The sequence below is a fragment of the Lathamus discolor genome, chromosome 12 (assembly GCF_037157495.1).
Source record: "Lathamus discolor isolate bLatDis1 chromosome 12, bLatDis1.hap1, whole genome shotgun sequence".
NCBI lineage: Eukaryota > Metazoa > Chordata > Aves > Psittaciformes > Psittacidae > Lathamus > Lathamus discolor.
Window position 1 is genome coordinate 6,999,203 of NC_088895.1, and position 23,392 is coordinate 7,022,594.

The following is a 23,392-nucleotide window of genomic DNA, read 5'->3' on the forward strand; positions in this document are numbered from 1 at the left end:
ATGGACTAACAGAGCTTATATTTAAACAGACCTTATATTTAAACCTGCTTTGAGCCTTCCATTCAATGCCCAGCATAGGAAGAGTGGAATTTTTGTTTGTAAAAACATTCATTCAGTTCTGCAGTGAACAGGACCATTTGCTTTCAGAGTGGTTAATCTTATGCACCATTAAAAGTTTCTTTCCATTTGATAAAATACACTCACAGTTGCAGACTGCAGAAGGCTATAAACCGTCCAGACCTACTATTAAACTGACACCTTTGTCAAACTGTCCAGAGCAATAATAATTTAAAAAAATGGATAGCTAGAGATTAATAGCTGAATTATGTGAAATGCCTTCTGACACCTTCCCTTCACGAGGTCTGTAAGATCTCACCGGCTATATGCTTATTTAAAATTTATAACAGGTAGACAATATAAAGAAACACTAAAAAGAAAGAAAGTAGATCAAAGGCTGGTTCTTGCAGGGATGCTGCCCAAAGAGACCCTTCTGTTTCTAGCCAGCACCAACGTCTGAACATTCCTTTTCTTCACACAATTGCGCGTCTCAGCACAGAAATCAGAGAAGCTCCCTTTGGTAGATGAATGTATTTCAGAAGTTTCACAGCAAGTGGCCAATAAAGAACCAGCTTACATACTGAGAAATAAGACTTTTCCCCAGCATTATGAATCCTCAGCTACTTAAAATGAAACGACAGGCTGTTCATGTCATTATAAGCCCTGAAGGTATGGGGCTACACAGACCTCAAAGCCAAAGTAGAGCTTCTATTCGCACACCTTGTCAAATGGCACACTAAGAACATCCTTTATTAAGTGTACACACAAATATATATATGCACAAATACACACAGCGCCATGTCTTCCCCCCACCCCCCCTGAAAAAGAAAAAGAATGACAGAACCCTAAATTGCAAAGTGAACACACTTTCTGTAAAGAAGACACAGTGGACAAGTTCAGTTTACCTTTTCACGTCATAGCAAAACAAAACGATTGGGATGAAACTGGTGCCATGCAGGTGTTGAATCTAACTATGAATAGGTTTAAATATTCTTTACCTGTAAGCAGCTTCATCACCAGGGAACTAAAACATTTTATTTTGTAACATTTTATTTAGAAAAATTGCATTTCATCCCAATGCTGAACGTTGGATTGTCCCTTTTGCTCTGCCATGTTTTCTACAAGCCCCGAAGGACAGATTCCTTTCCAGTGACCATATGCTGCTGAGCAGGAGTAGAGTACTCATTAAGATCCACAATGAAAAGTGATCTACAATTTCCTTTGAAACAAGCTGAGATGCCCCTGTTTAGTTTCCTTTATTTACAGCTGTACTCTGACATTCTGGAACTTAAACTTCAATAAAGAAGGCACTTGCATTTTCAGGTTAAGGGCTAATATTAACCAAGACTATGACAATAAGCCTCAGGCAATCATCTCAGTCAAAATGGAACATGGACAACCTTCAAAGACAACACATGCTGGACCACCAGAGGTGATATAAACAGGCATTACTTCAATTCCTACTGAAATCACAAAGTAACTCAGGCTAAGAAATCAATCAACGAAGATCAGGCTTCTGAAATCCTGAGGAAAATCACTCCTTCAGTGTGCAGTACTTAATCATTATGGCAAATAACTTCCTATACACACTGAATCCTTTATGGTAGCATTCATATGTCACATTGTGTCTTCTGCCCACAGCTTCAGGAGTGAAACTAGCTCCTGGGACAAATATATTAGTCCTTTCACATTTTTCTTGAAGATACAGTATTTTAACTGCAACTCCCCTCTCACCACCCCACAGTTAAGCTTCCCTCTAAACAGAAGAATTTACACAATATTGCAATACAATAAAGACTCAGAGCTCCTATTTATCTTCATGCAACTCCAGCCTCCCCAACAGCAAAAAAAACAGTTACTTGTAGAGAATATTTTTCCATTACACCTTGTCCCTGTAAACGTCCTTTTCATATCCAAGGCATGGAATGCCAAAACTGCTTCAAGGTGGGACCTCACTCCTCCCACACATGTATGTACATACACACATATCTCATCCATCATCCTCATTTCCAGCTGCATCTTGCATGAATTTACATCTCTTCATTCCCCTCTAGATTCTTCAGCAGCAAAGTCTGCTTTGTGATAATAAACCGGAGGAGATGGAAGGTAGAAAGAAATATTTTGCTCTTTAAGCTTTTGCAAAACTTTTTCTTTATGAAAGAAAAAAAAAAAAGCCTCCCTTTCTATTCAGACTGCCTGTGGGCAAAGGAAACCTTAGAAGCTGGGCACTTAAACATGAGCAAATTGCAAACTAGAGCATATTGACTTTAAATGAGCACTGTGCTAGATTTTATCCTCCGGGTGCTTCTAAAATGAAGATTCAGGCAGATACATATCTGCATTCCTACAAGAGAAAACTATTGTTAGCAAGAGACTGTACTAAGCATCAGAAAGAATACAAGCCTGCAAAGTTCAAGGTAGATATTCCACCACCGACAACTAACCAGACTGCATCTTATGTCTTCCTTCTTATTATGTGAGCTACTGAGTGAGGAATGCAGTGAGCAGAGGACAGCATATAACCCAGTTTACTCCCTGAATTAGCTTAAGGACGTGGTGCTTTGATCTCCAAACCCAGTACTTTCTCCACATCCCTAACTTAAGAGTTGTCATGAGCTAACAGTAATGTAGAAAAGATGCAAAGGTTTTGTTATCTGTTTTTAGTTTCCATCATTAAGGATTTTAGGTCACCACAAATTACAGAAAGTGGGACACACTGCACCTTTCAAGCGTCTTCTCCGTGCTCAGCTTTTAAGTCAGTATTTAGGACGCTCTTTTGCTAAATACATCTCAGCATCTCAGATGCCAAACATTTGGCAGGTAAGCGTAATTATTCAAAGCAAAACACAAGTTGCCAGATAGAGCTGGAACACAATACCCTAATGAATAACCCTACCAGCAGTTCCCTGCCTGACAGAGGTAATTTCAGTTTAGAACACACACTCATTCGTTTGCCTTCCTGGGGGCTTTCAAAGTAAAAGCAACCATACAATTCCTCTTTTGTTACCACACTGCACAAGACCCTGTGGTCCTTCTCCTACTGTCAGACAAGAGGGTGTTCGCCAGCACAAGAGGGATCTGCCATGCCACTGCACTCACTGTTCATCATCTGAGCACCTGGGAAGACCAAATCTAAAGGGAGCATCTTTCCATTCCTTTTCAATGGGAGACAGTCGGGATCCTTGAGTTCCTGCAGGTAGGCTCCCCCCCTCCTTCACGGACCCTCCCTTGAAACATTCAGGGCACAATAGCCAAACTAGAGAAACTGTGTCACAGAGAGCATCAAGGGTCTGCAGCTCCCTGGGAGATGTGGTGCTGAGGGGGGTCCTTTGGATGGCCAGGAAAGGGCATTGCTGTCTGGGACCCACTTCTAGAGCACCCAGCCAAGGTGATCAGGGCAAACCTGAGATGGCAGCCAGGTCCAACCAGGAGGCAATCTCACAGTGATGAGGAAGTCTCAAGGTCAACCTGGGAAGCAAATTTGCTTAGGTCAGGTTAGGATCAGGGAAGTTAGTCTGCAGGCTTGGGTCTGGATCAATGTAGCTTGGCTGGAGACCAGTACTCCAGCACAGCAGATGTGTGCCTAGGGCCAGGGCTGATCTTAAATAGAGCTCGCAGGTCTCTGGTCAGAAGGCCCCTGTTAAGCTGGCCAGGGCCACTGAGGTCTGTTAGTGCCCTCAGAGCCCCACAGCCCTCCCAAAAGGGCAACAGGAGTTCTCTTGCAATAAGCACACACATTTCAAGGTGGTAACTCACACTGCCCCCCCTCCCCCAATTAATAAGCATTACCCATGAGGTCTCTTTCAAATAATAACCTTTGGCTCCTTCCACAACACCATCAAATTATGAGAACAGATGCCAATCCAGGTATTGCATACAGTGTCAGTAGTCATGGATTTTCTCCCTGCTTTTTTGAGTACCAAATGAATCCTATCCTGTTGATCTGCGCTTGCATCTCAAAAATTGCTATTTAAAAACCAAAACAACAATTTATCCCCAGCCTGTAAAAGTTAAGTGCAGATGAAACAGCTACAAACCTTGTAAAATAAGCAAGAATAATAAAGTAACAGTAATTCTTGCTTTGTTAAAAAAGACAAGAGTGATATACCATTTAGGGCACATCTCCTAGGGCTTATTTTGCATTAGCAAACTACAGCTTCTATAATCATCACCATTTCAATTCCTAGAGTTATATTTCCATCAAAGTAGCTATTTTATATCTTTTTAAATTAAAGAATAACCTCCCCCAGGAGGATCAGACATCCTGCTTTAAGACAGTAAACAAAGTTCCTTATTCTCTATGAAATAATTTAAAATAGTCTGGAAACAATATAAAATCAGAGGAGATTATTACTTCCACTAAAACAGTCCCTCTTCAAAGACACTAAAATCATGTACATCAAATCACCATTCTCCCAGAGTTACCCTTTGTTCAGTAGATTGCAACGCAGGCTATTCAATGCTACTGCTTACTCCAGGCTACTGTCAGATACCAGATTTGAAGGTTTTTGCAAAACACAAAGGCTGGATTCTATACCAATAGACATATTTGTCCTCAGCTGACCCCAGTGCAGACAAAGCTCAAGCGTATCAACTCCTGTGAAACGTACTACAAGTCTGGATATAATTAATAGCACTGGACAACAATGCTAATTGAATTGATGTGGAATCTCTCTCCTCCTACTACCCTTTGTTTAAATTACTTATTAAAGCTTCAGCCTCTGAAAAGCATGAGATTATCTGTAAGTGCAAAGCAGGCAAACATTGGTTTTGTCAGAGTCAAGTCTTGGGGCTGATGTTCTATCCCCTGGTCTCCTTCCAGCTTAGGTCTGCACTTCCAGTTCAGTCATGTCCTCAAGCTGTTACTTGCTGTAGGCATGTGGAGAAGAAAGGAAAACAAAAAAGGCAGGTCTTCCAAGAAAACACCAAAACAGTATATAGAGATCTGCACCAGATTCTTATCCCAATAGGACATCAAAGAAGAACAAAGTCACTAGTGAAATTTGTTCAACTTGGTGTATTTGCAGCAGATATTTCCCCAGTAAAAGATCCAGCTCCCCAGCACCTGAAGGCTCTCAAATCAAATCTGACTGCTATCAAATCCTTCTGCCTTTCCAAAGCCCCCTTCTTTTACCACAGCCTGAAGATCCCTTTTATGCTCTCTGCCCTGAATTTGGCCAGAGAACTTTCTGTGCACCTCACTAGCGCAACAGCTAGAATCTAAGCCTGCACACACACATCACTGAGCCTGCATCATCTGAAGGGCAGCTGTACAGGACATTGCCTGTATTTAGATCATGCTTCAGGAATACAGAAACAGGCAAGCCCTCACATGCAGCCTTGCTTGTATTACTGCAAGGCAGGGCACCTTCTGGAAGAACACGGAGGCCTTACATTCAAAGACTGCTGCACTTCTCCAGTTCAAAAAGCGCAGCAAGGTCCTGGTCTTCAGCACCAAGCACAGGTGGTGTCACACCTACCAATCTCTTCATAACCAGAGGAACCACTGCTGCACAGCTGGGATCAAACACTGGCACAACCATGCAATATGGCTCCAAAACAATGAAAACCACAGAGACCAGCCCATCCTTAAACCTAAGCAGCACTGAAAGCAGAGTTTCTAAGATAGACAATGATTTTAAGATGGGAATACGTAAGTACATACACTTTGCTGTAGATAAACTGATTTCCACTTAGTGAGCCTACTTCCTTGGTTAAACGCCACGTTAAACAAAATGGTTTTTTTAAATATAAATATATATTTATATGTATATATACAATGGATTCAGCTCACTTTAGTGTGAACCCAAACACATTAACCTATGACAAGCTTCAAGCTCTCTGTTGGAGCTCACACAAGCTCTAACCTAAGGCTGGTCAGTTCAGAACATAAGGGAAATGTTAGCCCTCAATGAAAGCAGGCAGTCCTGGCATGGGATACCAGAATGAACTCAGCCACACACCACAATGCACTAACTGTTTCCTGAACACTTACACACTTCCTTTGTCCTTTAGAAACACACACGACAAGCAACTAACAAATGATGCCAAGAGCTTTTAAAGCACCAAGGTTAAAAAGGAACATTTCAGCAACTGAAAAAAAACCCTTAACTACAGAAGTTTTGAAAAGCCACAAAGAGCAGCTTTTTTTTGCAAGCAGGCATGGTAATTCACCATCTGAAGGCATCACACCTTTCAGGGGGAGCAAGAGGCGGAGGTGAAGGAGAAGGAATCAAAACCCAGACAAGGCCTGTAGTAGTAATATTCATCTCTCAAGTACTGCAGGACATACTGGGGTTCTGTTCAGCCACGCGGTAACTGCCCATCAACAGGGAAATCTACAGTGCTTGCCCAATGGTCAACAAAGAGGGCTTTTATGCTATTTTAAACAATCTGAAGTGTCTCAGTTAATGGAAGACCGGGCAATTGGCCCTCAACTATTTCTAATTGACTGGAATGATGGATGAAGCTAAAGGGAAAGCTGACCCACTGAACTTTTCCATACAAAGCTAGAAAACTGAAGGGGATTGTAAACAGTTTATAAGAATGAGAAGTGGGAGAGGCAGAATCCCAGAGGCTTTGCTCCTCTCAACCTGCTGCTGTTTCAGACGAAGGAAAACAAAGGACTTCAACTCAGACCAACAAACAACAAAAAATACATGAGAAGGCCTAAACAAATAAGGTATTTTTCCCATGCTCTCCTACCCTTTCTCCAGTAGCTACTTAGCTCTGCCATGCAAGCTGGTCCTTTGAATCAGAAAGGGCAATTTGTCACTTTGACAAGGCATCTCTCAGGGCTCTGTATTGCCCTGCCCTGCTTTTCAGATCGATTGGGTGTTAACCAAAGATGCCAGGACATTACACCTCAGTCAACTTCAACAGATGTGATAATACATACTTAAATCTGAGTAAGGACACACATCTTCCAGGTAGGGAAATGGATGTATAATAGATTTGAATTCACAGCACCTTAGCACCTTTAGGCACCTTAGCAAGGTATCTAAATGTAGAATAACTTAATTCTTCCTCTTTAGTCAAAAAGAAGGATAGGAGCTTCAGGAGACAGTTCAGATTTTGCACAGACTTAAATCACTTCCCTGGACACATCCAGCTCTTGCCACCGATTCTGCAGGGAAATAACATCACCTCAAGAAAGCACAAAAGCTGGCGGATGAACCCAGGCCTCAGGGCCCCAGTCTAAGAAGTCTGTGACAAAACCTAGAACTGGACCAGGGTATCACAATTCATCATTCAGTCCCTTAGTCACCAGCTGTTTTTCTCTCTCAGTGGTTAAGCAAGATGAAGTAGTAAAATGGAAACCTAAGCCATTATTTTCAATATCAAAATGAAGAGAAAGGATTCCTGGCACACAGAGCGTTAGGACTAGCCCTGTTTCTCTTAGCTGTCAACAGCATGGCTAGTATTTATCTGGAAAGTTTGCCCACTAGGAAGCCATACTAAATGAGCAGGAAATGACTGTTTCTCACCAAGATTTGTACAGAGAGTTGACTGTGATTTGCCAAAACTAACTCCCAAAGGCAAAAACAATGCAAATCTGCATGCCTAATCTTTGACCAAACCCAGAACAGATCTGACTTGTTTCCTCTCTGGATTCTTTCAGATGAACTAACCAAGGCTAAATAAGGGAGATTTGTAGTGGGCTGAGGTTACATCATGGATTACAATTTTTCAGCAAGCTTTTTCCTTCATCTCTACCTGCTCCCTCTACAATGCTTAGCAATTAAGGGTGGTGTAGGATGACTCATTTGTACACTCCTTTCTGCAAGAAAGACATTCAGCTTTCAAGTCTTCTTGACCCCACAGGGTTTGGATCATAAATTAAACTGATGCATGTATTACTAGATATCAAGCCCCCAAACTTACATGCACATAGGAGTCAGAAGCTAGGTCCTTCATCTAAAACAAAAAGAAGAGCTGTCAGTTTGGCAAGTTTCTTTGTGCAGTCCATGTGTCCCACACTCTCCCCCAGCCACTTACACACATCACTACTGTGTTAAACCCAAACCTGCCAGACCCAGCCTGTCAGTTCTAGGCTAACGCATGCACGCCTACATAACTACCTTAGAGAATTGCTTTTTAACTTCAAGGCAGATGTAAACCATCTCTGCATACTTAGAACTATGACCAAGAGTAGAACACTATTTGGGTGTCCTAGCAGCCATATCAAATCAGTGTTAAATTAACTAATCTCCTCACCCACGCACAACCTTGCTTTTAGATCTGAACTACACAACAAAAATGCATTTTGTGGCAAAATACATCACCACAACACAAAAAGAAACAACAAAATTTTTTTTATAATCTGAAGGGAAACAAAACAAATGGATCACTGATGAATTTTTAAGCCTTCATTCCGAGAAAGCTGTTTCTTAAATAAATTATTTCTCATTCTAGGGAATACAAAGTGATTGACAATAAATCTAATCACCCATCTCATGAGGAATGTGCTTGCCAATGTCTCTCGCTATGAAGCACCAAAGCAGGTTTGCTTGGCACCAAAAGAGAAAGACTGCTTCAGTCCAAATGGCTCCCCAAGGGATCACCCATGTTAAATCACATTCTACTTTTCCATCTACATTTTGCCCCCTTCCCTCTCATGCAATCTCCACACCTAACAACACGTAGCAGGAAATGTATGAGCAGCCTTTAACAGAGGCCCGGCTCTTAGTATTACGTAAGCCCAGAGACCAAAAATGTGACAGCAGGAAAGAAACTGCGCGGGAGGTCTTTGGATGACTTCAAGACTATTTGAACACCAAAAGGCACAAAGAAGCCAACAAAGTCAGAGGCTACTTCAATTGCTGTAAATCTTCCAAATGGAAGAGATTCCATCAGAAAGACAACCTTCCCAAGCACCATGCAGTTACCGCATTATTTCAACTACTCACGAGACTTCACAAATGGCTTTTTTCTCCAGTAGTCTGTTTACTTCACACACTGTTTATTTCCTGAGACTGAGCTTACAACCCCTACTTGTACATGGACAGTCCTCACACAGACTTGACAGACAGCTTGCTAAGCCAGCATCAAACTAGCAATAAACAGTAGAAAGTGAAAAAAAATAACAAAAGACAACACTTGAATATGTTGGAAAATGCTGAGTAAGAACATTTCATCGTCTCTATTTAGAATCTGCATGGTCACTACCATGGGACAACTGTTCAGCTCTCCTAACCACAGCTGTGGAAGGATGTGGATACACTGCAGTGGGCTCAGAGCATAGCCAACAAAACAGCCGAGGATAAGGATCAGAAAGGTCTCTTATCCAGCCCTAAGGTCCAAGCTATTAAGAGAAGGTCAAGAGGGGATTTGATTACAAATCAAGTGCCTAAAGGTGTAAAAGAAAGCTGAGAGAAACCCCTTCAGCCTCACAGATGAAGATTTAACTAGTCCCAATGGCAGAAAGCTGAGGGCTGACATGACACACACACATTTTAGTTTAACTTTAATCAAGTATCAATTGTGAGTGGCACAAGTAAGAAAAACTTACATGCTAAAATTTTGCTGACCAGTTAACAGGCTGGACCTGGGTTTGTTGTTTTGCTTGGGTTTTTTTTTTTTTTTAAAGAAACATGTTCCTATTTAATCAGAAACCTTAAAACAGATGTGTTTGTGTGCATGCACACAACTACTCCTACTTGACTGCTTCACTACCCCAAGGATGTTTCAGTCTAAAAGCAAATAATTTAAAATTCATGAAGGGCTCCCCCCAGCAAATTATACTTCAATATAATAAAGAGATTTTTGCCAGCCAGGGAAGGGGCTAATGAAAGTCCCCTGCTCAGCACTGGTTTTGGCTTAAGGAGTCCCCTCTCCTCCCACCAGTGAGCAATGGCAAATCCCCTTCTCAACTGGGCCAGCAGTACTTCAAGTAAAGCCATTTATTCAGGCACTGTCACCTAGAAAATTTATGGGAAACCACTAGGTCCATTCAGTGTATAATAAGAATGCTAAATATCAACAGTCAGGCCATTTAGCAAGACTGCTATTACAGCATGATGAGCATGAATCTCAGAAAGGAAAAGTCATTTAAGCTAAGGTGGAAGTTGCTTGCCCAGAGGTAAATATCTTCACTAGTAAAGTAAAATAGCTCTCAATTTCTCAGATTTGTCTGGCTGTTTTTCATTTTACATCAGCTCTGGCTAAGTGCTTGCTGGAAATATCCATCTTACTGTGACCATTCCTACTGGCACTGCGTATGCAGTCAGCACTTCTGGATTAAAACATTTGAATTGTAAAACCCAATTGCACTTGTCAACCAACCAATTATTTACATAGTATCTTTTTATTATTATTTCTGATGTGCTTTTGTTTGGCACATCATAATGGAATTCAAATATGATAAAGATTAAGACAAGATGCAGGCCTAGAGCCAGCAATCTAAGTCACTTACAAACAGGTTCTCAGAGGGCTTTTCAGAGAGCTATTTCTCAATTAAACACACAGAGATAACAACAAGAGATCATACAGGGTGAAATTAAGGACTTGGTATTAATGAGCATCAGTCAGAAAACTAGCTTCATGCTCTGAATGCTGTACTTCCCTACAGCTGTCAAGACAAGCTGCAAGATTGCTGTTTCAACCCAGGGATAGGACAGCTGTGTTTTACTCGCTTTCCTTGTTGTGGTTTTCTGCCAGAAAAGGGAGTCTTTAATTTTTCCAGAGGAGCCCTGCCAAGCTGAGGCTGAAAATAGGAAATGGTGTGTCAGTAAGCCTCTAGCCAGCTTATTTACACCCTAGCCAGAACTCTTCAAAGTCCCTAATTCCCTACATGCACACTGACAACAGTGACTACCTTGCTTTCATGCAAACCAGTCTCCTGTGTTAGACTTCCTTTGTTATGTGCAGGATATACCATTTTCATCTGTTCTAGCAGAATATGTGGCATCCAGGTACCTAGGCTTCTCTCCTTCATATGAAAGGAACAGCCTCCATAAGACCCACTTCCACTACTGAAATTTTGGCAGAAATAAACTGCTTCTTACCGTGAAGCTCCCTAAGTGCATTAGAGGAACAAAGTTCTCTGTAAAGCATTAGCAGCCCTTGTATCATCTATACACACACAGCTGTCTTTCTCAGAGTTCAAATGAAGCTGCTTTATTTTTTTTCCAATTCCTCACAAAGAATCAACGGCCAGTCATCCCACCCACCTTCTTTTGAACAGTTGGACAGACTCAATCAGTACAAATTTCACAGCAGCAAGATTTGTACCCTGAGCACAGCACTGGAAACATCCTCAGAAACACCCTCAGAAACACACACTAGCAGGGTTAACTTTGCTTTAGGTTTCAGCTTTTGGGTTCACCCTGTTGCTGAGAGGAGAATAGTGCCTTTTAATCCCTTCCCAGAGACCCCCGCAGCACAAAAATATCTGCAAAAAGATGCTGCTCAGCCCATGAGTTAGGTTTGCTGATCTGGACTAACCCATCATTCATGATATTCTTAACAACAGAAATCTGTAACACCCTAAAGCTCTACTTGTTAAATCAGAGTACAACAGTTACCATCAGATAAAACTTAAACATGGAAGAGAATCAGTTTGGCATAAAGTTGGAAAAGCAACGCTGGGAGCCAGGAGCACACCAGGAAAAGATGGGCAGAAGAGAAATGCATTATAAAATGCACGAACTCTATCCAGGGAGGGGAAAGACAAAACAATAAAGCATGGCAAGGAAAGGGGATGGGGAGTTAAAAATAAGACAGAATCCATAAAGGGGAAGAGTAAGTGTGGTAGGAAAAGGGAAGGAGAGAGGAAATACAAGAGAAATATTTCATCCTGTTAACACTGCTTTAATTCGCCATATAAATCTTTTGATGGATAGTAGCTCTCTCCACACATGGCAGTATATTAAGATTCTTTTTTAAGGCTTTCCAAACAATACAAAGTCATTCTTTGGCTTTTTATGTGCTTTGCCTAGACTGCGTTTTTGTGGATAAGCTCTCATTAGCTCTGTATCTTGTACTAGTACTTACGGATAGGGAAGAGATTCTAAAACATAAGAAACCTGAACACAAGCCCAGCATTTGATTTTACACAAGTGAAGACTCACAAGCAACAGTACAATGTCTTGCTTGTGACCTAGTGATACTTCTATGTATCTTCAGGATGAACTGATTTTTCCTGAACTGCTCCATAGCAGCACGTGAGCAGCTCATTTAGGAAAGAACAGGAAGGGTTTTTTTGAGACCTTCCCAGAAAGCACAACTCCGTATGTATCACGACCCATCTCCCACAGCACGAACTCATGTGCCAGCCACACCACAGCCAGCCTCCCAGCACCTGACACATGCGCTGCAGAGATTGGGGAGTACTGCCCTGAGCCACAAATACTGGGGAAGTGCAGGAATAACAACAAGGATGGAGCCAAATTAATAAATCTTGCTTACAAGGGATGAGAGTTCGCATGTCAGGAAGAGCAAATGTACCAATCTAGCTATCTGGGTGGAAGACAAATTCTGTCAAACACCAGTGAATGCTTCGCACCCCACAGGCAGAAAACTAGCCTGATTCTACACTTAATTCAATTATCCATGTCAACAGTGGCCAAACACACCAGTATTTACAGCTTCCCTCATTTATCAGTTCACACATGCAGAAATTAAATCAATTTCTGAAAAAGGAATCATCAGCAACTCTGATCATAAAAAAAACAACAAAAAAACCACAAAACCAAACACAAAAACCCAGGGAAATATTTTTGCCAAGCAGTTTAAAGTGAGCACAGCTCCATGTAGAAAATAAAATGAAACCTAAGAATAATTGTAGCATTCACTTAACAAAAGCCAACAAACATATTATAACAGGCTCTTAGTATACATCTAAAATGTGTTTGGAAGCCCAGAAAAGATATCGGATAATACGCTCTGTATAACCTCAGCAGTAGACGTTACAGATATTCTTAATCCTAGCTTTGTAAACCTCATGGACTTAATCCATTGTGCTTTTGGATCCGTAACATTTTGCAAAGCACTGCAGTTTGCTGGCTTATAAACACACCCCACCAGCTCGCTGGGTAGAAATATTTCTGCTGACTTCATGTATCATTTCAGTTGCACTCATCAGGGATTAATAATTTTCCCTGCTAAGGATATAGGCTGCAAGTACTAAGCAGAAAAAGCTATATATGTGTCTGAAAATGACTGGTAACATTTTGATAGGTGATATTGGACTACCCCACTTCAGACATTAAACAAATTCTACTAATGAAAGAGATAGTCCTTCATAAAAAACTGAAAAGTACATGAACAACCCAGAAGTGACTGAATACTGCACAGAATCATGTTCTGAAATAACAAAATAATTCCTTATTTATTGACTATTCACTTTTTATAGGTGTTTTCAGAGTTTTTCTTGAGAAAGGGAAACAGAACACACTGCAGCTGTTCTATTATACTAAGTTATACATGACCAGAGATATTAATACAAGATTCTTTATTCTCAACTAATCCATTTCAAAAAACTGAAACTTTCTGACAAGCTGCTGAAGTAAGTCATTCTCTAACCCAGATACTGCTGCTCTTTAGAAGACATTTAAACTCTACTTTCTCCAACCCATTGCGAGCAGCTGTGATTGTATCAAAGCGGCACAACTCCAAAGGTACACTCTGCTGCAGAAGGCAAAACACAAAGCTACTACTGGGGAACAGACCTCCTCATACACTATTTGTGTCCATCCTCCATTCATTCTGCCAGTCATTTACAAAAGCGAAAACCAGTCAAATTCACAATTAACTGTATCTGCAAGAGAAGGTCAAGCTGCCTCATCATCATGATGTATTGAAAATCCCCAAAGAAAAACTGACAGCAAAAGCCATATAAATACACATGGTGAAGCAGCACTGAAGAGGCACTTCACTATTTCTTCTGTGAAGTTCAATTAGGATATTTAAATCTCAAATATTTTGGAAATTTTACTGCTGTTTAAAAGACGTAATTAATAAAATGGCTTTGTCATCATAAATGCATTTTATATCCATGACTTCTCCAAGAGGAAGCAAGATCAGATAAGCCTCTGTATTCTCTGCAGACTTTCATGATGAAATTTCTCCTTTTTTTCACAGATGCACACATACCACAAGAAATAAGATCATTTTTTAATGGAGAGTACTTCATGCAATAAGAACCACCCAAAAATAATGGGAAGCTAACTTAAGCATTTCTGGTTCAGTCCTCTACCAATAAGGTCACATCTCAGCACACTGACAACTCTGAAGCGCTGCCACATTTTGCTATGAAGGTGATTTTCTATCATAGGTTATTTGCATTCCAATAATAGGCTTCTATATTTATACTCAGCAAGAAGCAAAGCAAATATCAATACAAATCCACATAATTAGTCTAATGGAATTTTACACGGCTAAAAAAAAACCACCAACAACCCTTCAGAACAAATCACTGAGTGAACTGCTTCAAGAACATTACCTGCACACCTGCAGCAACACCGCAGCAGAAGAAACCACCAGTGAAATCCACTGCTTATAGCATTAAGCACCATTTTGCAGTTTCAGCAGTCAAGGAAGTTCAAATGGTCAGTAGCAAAGATTTTTTTAAGCCATTTCTATCTTGTTACAACTGAAAAAGTTTCAGAAGGGAACTAATTTATTGTCAGGACCAGGCAGATTTTAAGATGTTGACTGTCAACCACCATACAACACAAGCAGTAGTTCACTGTTCTCTCTCTTAGAGCTATATGATTTTGATGACAGACCAGTGGCCTTTAAAAAAAAAAAAAAAAAAAAAGATAAATTGAATGGAGGCTTGTAATTCAGCTGAATTGCCCTGCACTGTCTATTAACTATCCAGCCTATAATGCTCAAGTCGGTGCAGTACCACATACAGATGCAAATGAAGCTGTTTCATATTAAGAGGAAAGCACTGACAACACACCACTCATTCATGCAGCAGCCCCTTACTGCAAGTGTATGTATATGCTTCAATACATAAACCAGCTATATTCAGAGCCAGTTATTCCACATACACACCCCCAATGAAGTGTGCTCAAAGCAAAGACCACAGACTGCCGGGAGCTGCCTGGACTCAGCTGAGCAGACCACAGGCCAATGGTGAAAACCGGCATGTGTTGACATCGGTTATATGCAAGAACACTGGTGGCTGAGAGACAGTTTAAGCATTAACTGCAGTCTGCTTTTCTGAAAGCCTGGCAGCAGCAGCCTAGAGGAAGCAGCCCCCAGCTCATCAAGAGAAATAACAAGTGACAATTCAGGAAAGCATGTGCACTGTCTGTTCATGCATGCATGCAGTCTTGGGCCAAACAGTGGATGTGCTAAAAGGTTTTCCCCAGAGGAAAAGTGTTTCTTAATTAATATCTACTGAATTAATTGGTTCCCCATATTCTCCACTGTGCTTCTAAGACTGCAGCTCTTATCAATGCTTCTGAAAGCTGTCAGGTGTGGTGATTGCCACGGAAGCTCATCAGGACACTTCAGTCAATCAAAAACAATAATCCATGTTTTTCTTTTTAACAAATTCAAAGTGTGCCCATCTATGTAGAAATCACAGAAAAAGCATTTTAAATCTCTAACCCATAATCACTTAAAAAAAAAACCCAACACATGTTCTTACTTCAGATACAAGTGTGGCATACAGCAGAAAATAGAAGGAAGATGCCCATCTGAGGCCATTGGCTCATCTACTGGCCCATTACCTGCAGTAACCTAGGTGCTCCTTCCACAATTACTGTTATACTCCTTACACCAACCTATTCCTGGTAGCTAGTGGCCACTACTACCAAATTAATCTTTAAATCCACCATCTCCTCTCCTCCTACTCCCTTTCATCAGTGCAGGAGAGGTATTTTTGGATTCTGACTACATCTGGCACAACTCTGTAGAGTGACCTCATTTTTCCAATGTTATCAATCTCACTGAGAGACTTTAATCATCACACGTCTGTCAGCTGGCAGGGTCTGCAACTCTGATCATTCCTGGTATGAGGAGTCATCCTTCACCAGCCTGTCTGTGTAACCCCATGCTGTAGCAGCAGGATGAAGAGCAGTCTTACCCTACAACCATCCCCTTGTAAACATGTGCTAGCACAGGTTATGCACTCTCATCCATGAGGAAAAATTACTCACCAATTCTTCCTCCACTGCTATGCCATCTATCCCACACGTCCCAGATGCCCCAACACGGTGCACAGGCCATCAAATCTCTTTGGCAGACTAAGGGAGGATGAGCACCCATCATGGCAGGCTCCCTAGCAGATTCAAAGGCAGTCCAGGTCTCCAATGCCGGCATTCCTTCACGTGCACAATACCCACTTAGTCCAATTCAGAAACTTTAACATCAACACCTCACTCTTACCACACTCAGTGGTACACTCAGACTCCAGCAACAGCATCTGTGAGGCAGGCAAAGATGGCTGTCTCAGCTCCCTTCATCCATGAGGCAATCAAAGATGGCTGCCCCAGCTCCCTTCATCCATGAGGCAATCAAAGATGGCTGCCCCAGCTCCCTTCATCCATGAGGCAATCAAAGATGGCTGCCCCAGCTCCCTTCATCCATGAGGCAAGCAAAGATGGCTGCCCCCGGTTCCCTTTCAGAAATACTCTAAAAATCAACATCTATTGTAGAAAAGCTCTGTTGCAACTAAATTAAAATGCTACGTTCCAAGCTTTACTACCAACACCACATTGCCTACCGCAAGCTGAACAAGCCCAAGGACTAGTCCTTTGACCACTGTTTAGACAGAAGCTGTTCCAGCAACCCCAGAAAGGTCTCGGGGGCAGTCATAACACCACACTCAAGACCTCAAGAAAATGAAGCTGAAAACAGCCTACCTGTAGAACTTCAACAAGACAATTCTGCTGCAGGAAATGGCTGAAGCACACCACAAAATATACACAGGTGTGATTGTAATGTGCCCAAAACTAGCTTCCTACAGAGGACGGTGCCACAGGGGCAGGCTGGTAGGAAACAGAAGGGGCTGTAGAGGCTTAAAATCACATTCCTAATTCAGAGGCCTTGCTAATAATAATTTCCTTACAAGTACATAATAACTAGAACAAAAACGAAAGCTGCCTTTGGAGAACTGTATTTGGTGTGAAGCAGGCTGCAAATGAGAGTCAGCGGGATCTGCACTACCTGACTGGCAAACATATTCTCATTTTATACCAGGCATGTGACAAGCAAGACTCGTGAAGTGATCCATATAAAACAGTAGTGCTCGATGCAGTGGTTAGGAACACAGCAAATGAAAGAGGTGGGAAGACTCCTCCTGTAAAGGACACTTGTTACTGAAAAATCTGCAACATGCCACACGGAGCTAGGTAAAGCACTTCATCTTTCTTAAAGCTATGAACCGCTTCTCTTTAATTCAGAATACCTGCCCCATCCAATCATTAAATCCTTTCACATTTCATCTAGGAGGAGGTATTTCTCTTCCAGATGCTAGTAAAAAGCAAACAACAACAAAAATGATAAATGTTCCGTTTCCAACCACTCTGATAAAGTATAAGCCCACACGCAGGATTTGAAGAAGCTGCAGCCACAGTACCCACAACATTGCATCACTATAACCTCAGTAACACCCTTGTGTACAGACTGAGCTGCTCCTAGAGGCACCTATTTGCTCTTCAAGGATTCAGCCTTGAGGGGATCTTTCCCATGCACTTGCTTTGGTTCATTACTCTGCATGCAGATATGGAAGACTTCATAACACATTTGCTGTCCACCTGGAAGACATTAATGAATAATTTCCAAGCAAATCAAATACAGACAGCTCTTGGGACTTCCTGTTTCTCTACTGCTTGCTTTGAAAAGCAGAAACATCATGTAAAATTCAACTAGAAATATTAAAAAATTGCAGTATTTTTCAGTCTCAGCACAAAAGCTGGAGTGTCCAAGGTTTTAATAAAAAATCCCATGGATTATGAGAAATTATTTTGAGGACGTGAAGTGCATGCCAGATCAAATGTGGTCTTCTGTCATAACAGGTAACCGTTATACAGTGGACTAATTTGAAAACATAATTTAACTGGATTTTACGTAAATCAGACTAAGTGAAAAGATGTGAAAATGTGATTTGTACTGCCAGCTTCAGCCCTAGGAGCACAGACACCAAGATCCAGGCTGAAGCAAGCTCTGCATGCAGAGACAATTCAGTTGGTGGTGAAAGACTCACATCCACCACTGACTCCCCACCCAGTCCTTTGAAAGATGTCATATTCATTCTCTCATGTCTGCGGTGCAGCTCAGGGGAACAGTTAAACATAGCCCAAAAGGCAACCGACAACAGCAGCAACACACACTTCATTAAGCATCGGTTCAGACCCTTACAGACAGTTCTTGCTCTAGAGGTATGTCAGAGGAGCTAACTCAAGGAGGCCACGAGAAGCTAATGCATCTCAACTGCCAGAACATGAAAGCGTCTGACAAAGGGAGTGGGGGAAATACCGATTAGGGATTGGTGAAAAGGGAAAAAAGCCACAGCTACATTTTAATTCATCTATAAATCCATGGTCTGTGTAGTCAGTGGAACTAAGCTATTTGATTTAGATTCACTTCACCCATCAGTCTCCTGAAAAGGAAAATACTGCTCAGGCTTTTCAAGACAGAGTTAAAAGGAACTTCCTGCAAAGATCTCCCCAGACCAAAAGTGCCAGTGACTTCTTGTGTGAGATATAAATAGACCAAAAACTCCCCAAAAGTTTCTGACTCCAACTTTTGCTTTCATAGTGCAGGCTGTCAGATGAATTCTCAATGTCTTTTGTAGTTGTACATTACCTGGAGGCTGACTACAGCTACAGCTTCTCGGTGTAACTCCCAACACAAATACTTTGTCCTGAAGGAAAAACAATGCTCTTTTGAAATAAAATTAAACCCTTGGTAAAGCAGAGCAATTACTCTGGTGTGAAGCCACTTTTAATAATAACAAAATCCATGCAAGGACAACTGTAATAGAGAAAATTCATACTGCAACAGACTACAGAGACCTGCACAGCTATCCTAACATGTTTACCCAAATTCATAGGATTTTTTCCTTAATATAAAGGCTTGCAATAGGAATTCAGGAGAATAGTTTGGAAAATCTTTGACCATTTCATATACAGAGCAACAAAATATCAAAGTACAAAGGGGAAACAATAAATCAAGAAGCAGCTTTATATAATGTGCTTAAATTCTTTGTTTCCTGTCTGAAATTTGCCTCCTGATGGAGCAATCCACAATGACAAACGGCGAAAGTGTTTTTCTCATCCAGTTGACGTTCTGGATCTCTGAGACATTCTGGGAACAGTGGGAAGTAACAGTCTTAGCAAAAATAGCTGGATGACCAAGGAATGTGAAGTACCAATGGCTGCACTGTTCTAGTAAGGAAAGGCCAGATGAACACTCACATATACCACGCAAAGTAAGACTGGGAAATGAAATTGCCTTGAGCGATCTGATTTATCGTTGCTGAAAAACAATTCACAGCTAGGGATTTACTGATAACCTTCTCTCAGGACAGGCTTTGTATGGCAGCTGCATTTTGTCTCTCTGATAACACCTTTTAAAAGAAAACCAAACCACACAGAGTATATACAACAGCATCCACACCCTGTACTGTTCTGGGCAGTCAACTTCCTTAGTCTTCTTCCCTTTGTTCTTTAAAAAAGGAAAAAATGAGGGGAAAAGATCTCATCTGTGACCTGCCTTAAAAGTATCAGAAACTTGGTCAGCTTCTGCAGTACCCTGAATCTCTCCTCTGAATCCCCTTGCATTTTCTCACAAAATACATGACTCTTATCCAGATAGGCTGCTGTATTGCAACAGATAAAGAGAAAACCTGCAGAATTGAGGTCAGGGGTTTACATCACTGGTAACTGCTATTCTTTTTCACTGGGAGAGGCAGTGCGCTACATGTGGTGTGTGTAAAAGAATGAAAGCTAAAGCAAACAGCTTGCAAGTCTTGTTAAATTATCTGTACTGAGTAAGAAGCATAAAAGCCACCAACATATAAAGAGACTATTAGATTAGGTTAAGCCAACCTATACTGATCAGGAAGAGACATTAGAATACTGCCAGAAGGCCCAGAAACATCTCCAGTTTAGGATCCAGTCACCAGGTGTGAAGTATTTGGAGTGCTACAATTGACCAAAGGTTACAAGAAGAACCCATGAGCATTTGAGTTCAAGCAACTCCGCTGAGTGACAGCTCAGGCCTAAAATCTAATTGAGGGAAAAGAAAGGGCAGCTCAGAGAACAGCAAAAATGCAGACCAACTTCTGTGCATATTCTAATAGTACCTGGCATATTGTGTTACAGACATTATCTAGTTAGTAAGTCATATATCAACACCTGATGAACTGACGATCTCTACTACTGTATCAAAGAGCCTGAGAATTTTCTGACATTTAAGAAAACCAAGAAAGCATTTTCAGAAGTTGCATGTCAGTCTCTTGATGTTCTCCCTCTAAAGGGAGCAATCCACTGTGCTGTCTTTCCAGTGAAAGCCACACTGTTCCTGTTCGTGTTTATTCGAACATAAAAAATCCTTCTTGCTAGGGTGCAGCTAATAGTAGAACGAACTACCTCATTGATCTAAATAAAGTCAGCTCTAAAACTTGCAATAACCATTTAAGTGCCTACTTGGTTAATTATTTCGCTGTTTAACTAATTCATTATGAGCATCTAAACAATAAGCTTATTCAGCATAAGCTGAGATCAGAGACATTGAAGACACCCACTCAGACTACCTAACCTTCTGCTCTTTGAATTCTGGCCCCTGCAGCCTCACCCAGCAGCTTTATTGGGTTTCTAGCCCCCTTGAGACTCTTCAATTATTCCACAGCTCAATACAGCACAGCTTTGTGAAAGCTTCTTCCATCTCTAACATCAGTTCCTCTACAGCCTTTGTGTGGATTTCTGGGATGGTTACGTCCAGTTTTTCCATTTGGTTTCAGGAAAAAAGGTCACCTTCCCGCATCAACAAGGACATCAATCCCCAAGGCAGAAACCATGTGAATTGCTGTTATTAATCCACTTTCCTGTTCCTTACCTGTTGCTTCTGAAGTCATTTTGCATACAGCTGCAACAACAACTGTTCATCTGAAAAATCAGGATTTCTATAAATACATAGCACAGCTCACTTGGGAAACAAGGGCAACACACCTTCGAGAGGGCATGAGGAATTGCATCTGTACCTCCCACACGCCCTCAATTGTATCCTCCATCCACACCCTTTCAAAAAAGCACAGTACATGTGATTTCTTTAAGAAAAATACAAGCGCATTTCACCTTTCTATGCTTCATTTCAGCTTGGCATTTATATAGCTCAGAAGGTAATTACACCTTTTCTGGCAATTTTAACGTATGATTAAGTGCACCTTAAATAGGGGATCTTTCACCTTTCCAGGAGACGGTAATTGAAGTTAGCACAAGTACTGGCCTAAGAAGGGTCTATTAGCAGTTCAAACACTGTTCTCGCCCACTCCTGAAGAATGATCCACTCCTGAAGAATGATCTAATCTTCAGGTAGAGTGCAATAGCTGGAGCCTTGGAGAAAGATAAACACAGAGCAGTAACTGCAAGCCTTTTACTGGGTGGACAAGCCCATGACAACTTCACTCTAAGTGGCAAAACACAACAGAACAAATCAAAACAAAGTCGCAGCCATGCCCGAGTTCCTACTAAGGGAGTGGTGTTTTCCTCAAGTATTCCCAAACAGCAGCCAGTGTGGGTGGGTCTGGGGAGTCAAAGCCTTCAGTACAAACTGTTTATTTAAATAGCTCCTTTTAATTGCTCTTCCTCGCACTGCAGTTCTTAGCCACTGAATCACTTGTGCTCTGAGAAGGGGTGCAAATGTATCACTGTTACTCCAATTACAGCACAGTCACACCAATCTATTTCTGAAATAAAAGCTTCTTAACTAATAATGAAGTCACTAAAAAGCAGAGAAACTGATTTTCCATTTAGCAATAGTATACAACTGCCAAATGGGTTACTCTTGACTGTTTACTGAGCACCTCAACTGATGCAGATCATAACTTCCAGCAGGCACTAGGGATGCTAACCTGCAGAGTTAACACAGGAGACAAAACCTGATATTGTAATATCGCCACAAAAATATAATTGTACAATGTATGCAGGCTTTATATGAAACCATACGCTCTTAGAAATTACAGTAATTTGGATGTGACGGAGCAAACCCACTTAAATCTAGTCAAATACTCCTAAGACATCCAGGGCAAATTTACACAGCACACCAAATGCCAATTACAAACGCTAAACACAAGCTAACCACCTTGGTCTGTAAATTTTTGCCTCCCAACTGCTGTGTAGACACATTATTTAGAGCAGCTGTGTTATTAAAAACCAGCTCTTATGCACACACACACACAACTCTATGCAGACCTCTAACCTTGCAGTGAAGGACTTAGCGTATGTTTAGGCCAGCCGAACCTACTTGACTAGTGTCCCAGATTTAGCACCGAGAGGAAAATTCATCTCCAGCAGAACTCTATTAAATGAATGTGGCTTCAAGTTGAGAGCCAAGTCTGGCTCATGCAGCCAATGCACAATTAAGTAGCAGGCGAGCAAAATGTTGGAAGGAAGATAAATTTCTCAACTGAATGTTATAAACCAGGATAAATAAACCACAGCAACAAGGGGCATCTCTGAATTACAACTCCATCAGAGTCAGCCCATAGATTCTCAGCTATTTCACAAAACTGAGAAAAATTGCAATCAATCCCCATCTGCAGATGGGCAGCTGCACACTGAATGCTACACCAGCAGCAGTGGTTACAGTCAAACTCTTCCCTATTGACCCACTCCTGTATCCCAGAAACCATTCTTACCTTTCCAAACCTATTTTTTTCACAAATTTGTGGGATTTACCTTCAGTTTATTTCTTAACACCTCATTTAAAAGCTCTTCTAGCAACCTCAAACAGCCCAACTCAGGCCAATACCACACCAGCTACCCTAAAATGAAAAGCCCAACCTGAACAGGAAGCTTAGAGATGCAAGACACCTTTCCTCAGGAAACCTCATTTAGCTGTCACCCATACTGGTGTGTCTCAGGCACAGCTCTGCTAAATCCATGTCATCACAACAGCACAAATGAAGGAACATGGCTTTATCCTAGCAGAAGTAACATCAGAAGAAAACAAAAACCAGAGGAAAAACACCAACCCCAAGTCCAACTGGAAGCGTTTGTGATTTTTTTTTTCTTGACTGTTACACTACTCTCCCCCACCTCTGAAGTGGCTCAGGAACTCACACAAGCACATTCAAACACACGTATTTGAAAAGACAGAAGCATACAACAGAGTTTATCCTGGAGGCACAAAACAGAACTGGGTCAGAAAATTG

General features: G+C 41.3%; 1 protein-coding gene across 18 annotated transcripts in view; it reads right to left on the minus strand.

The window, feature by feature from the left end:
• The window catches only part of ARVCF (ARVCF delta catenin family member), a 283,342-nt gene that overhangs the window by 97,237 nt on the left and 162,713 nt on the right, over positions 1–23,392 (minus strand). Inside the window, exon 1 of one of the 18 annotated variants that reach the window (XM_065692209.1) lies at positions 7,942–7,974. The exons of the other annotated variants lie outside the window; for them this stretch is intronic. Coding sequence (XP_065548281.1) covers positions 7,942–7,974 — 33 coding nt within the window. Of the gene's footprint in view, positions 1–7,941; positions 7,975–23,392 lie in introns of those variants that run through there. 18 annotated transcript variants of the gene reach the window in all.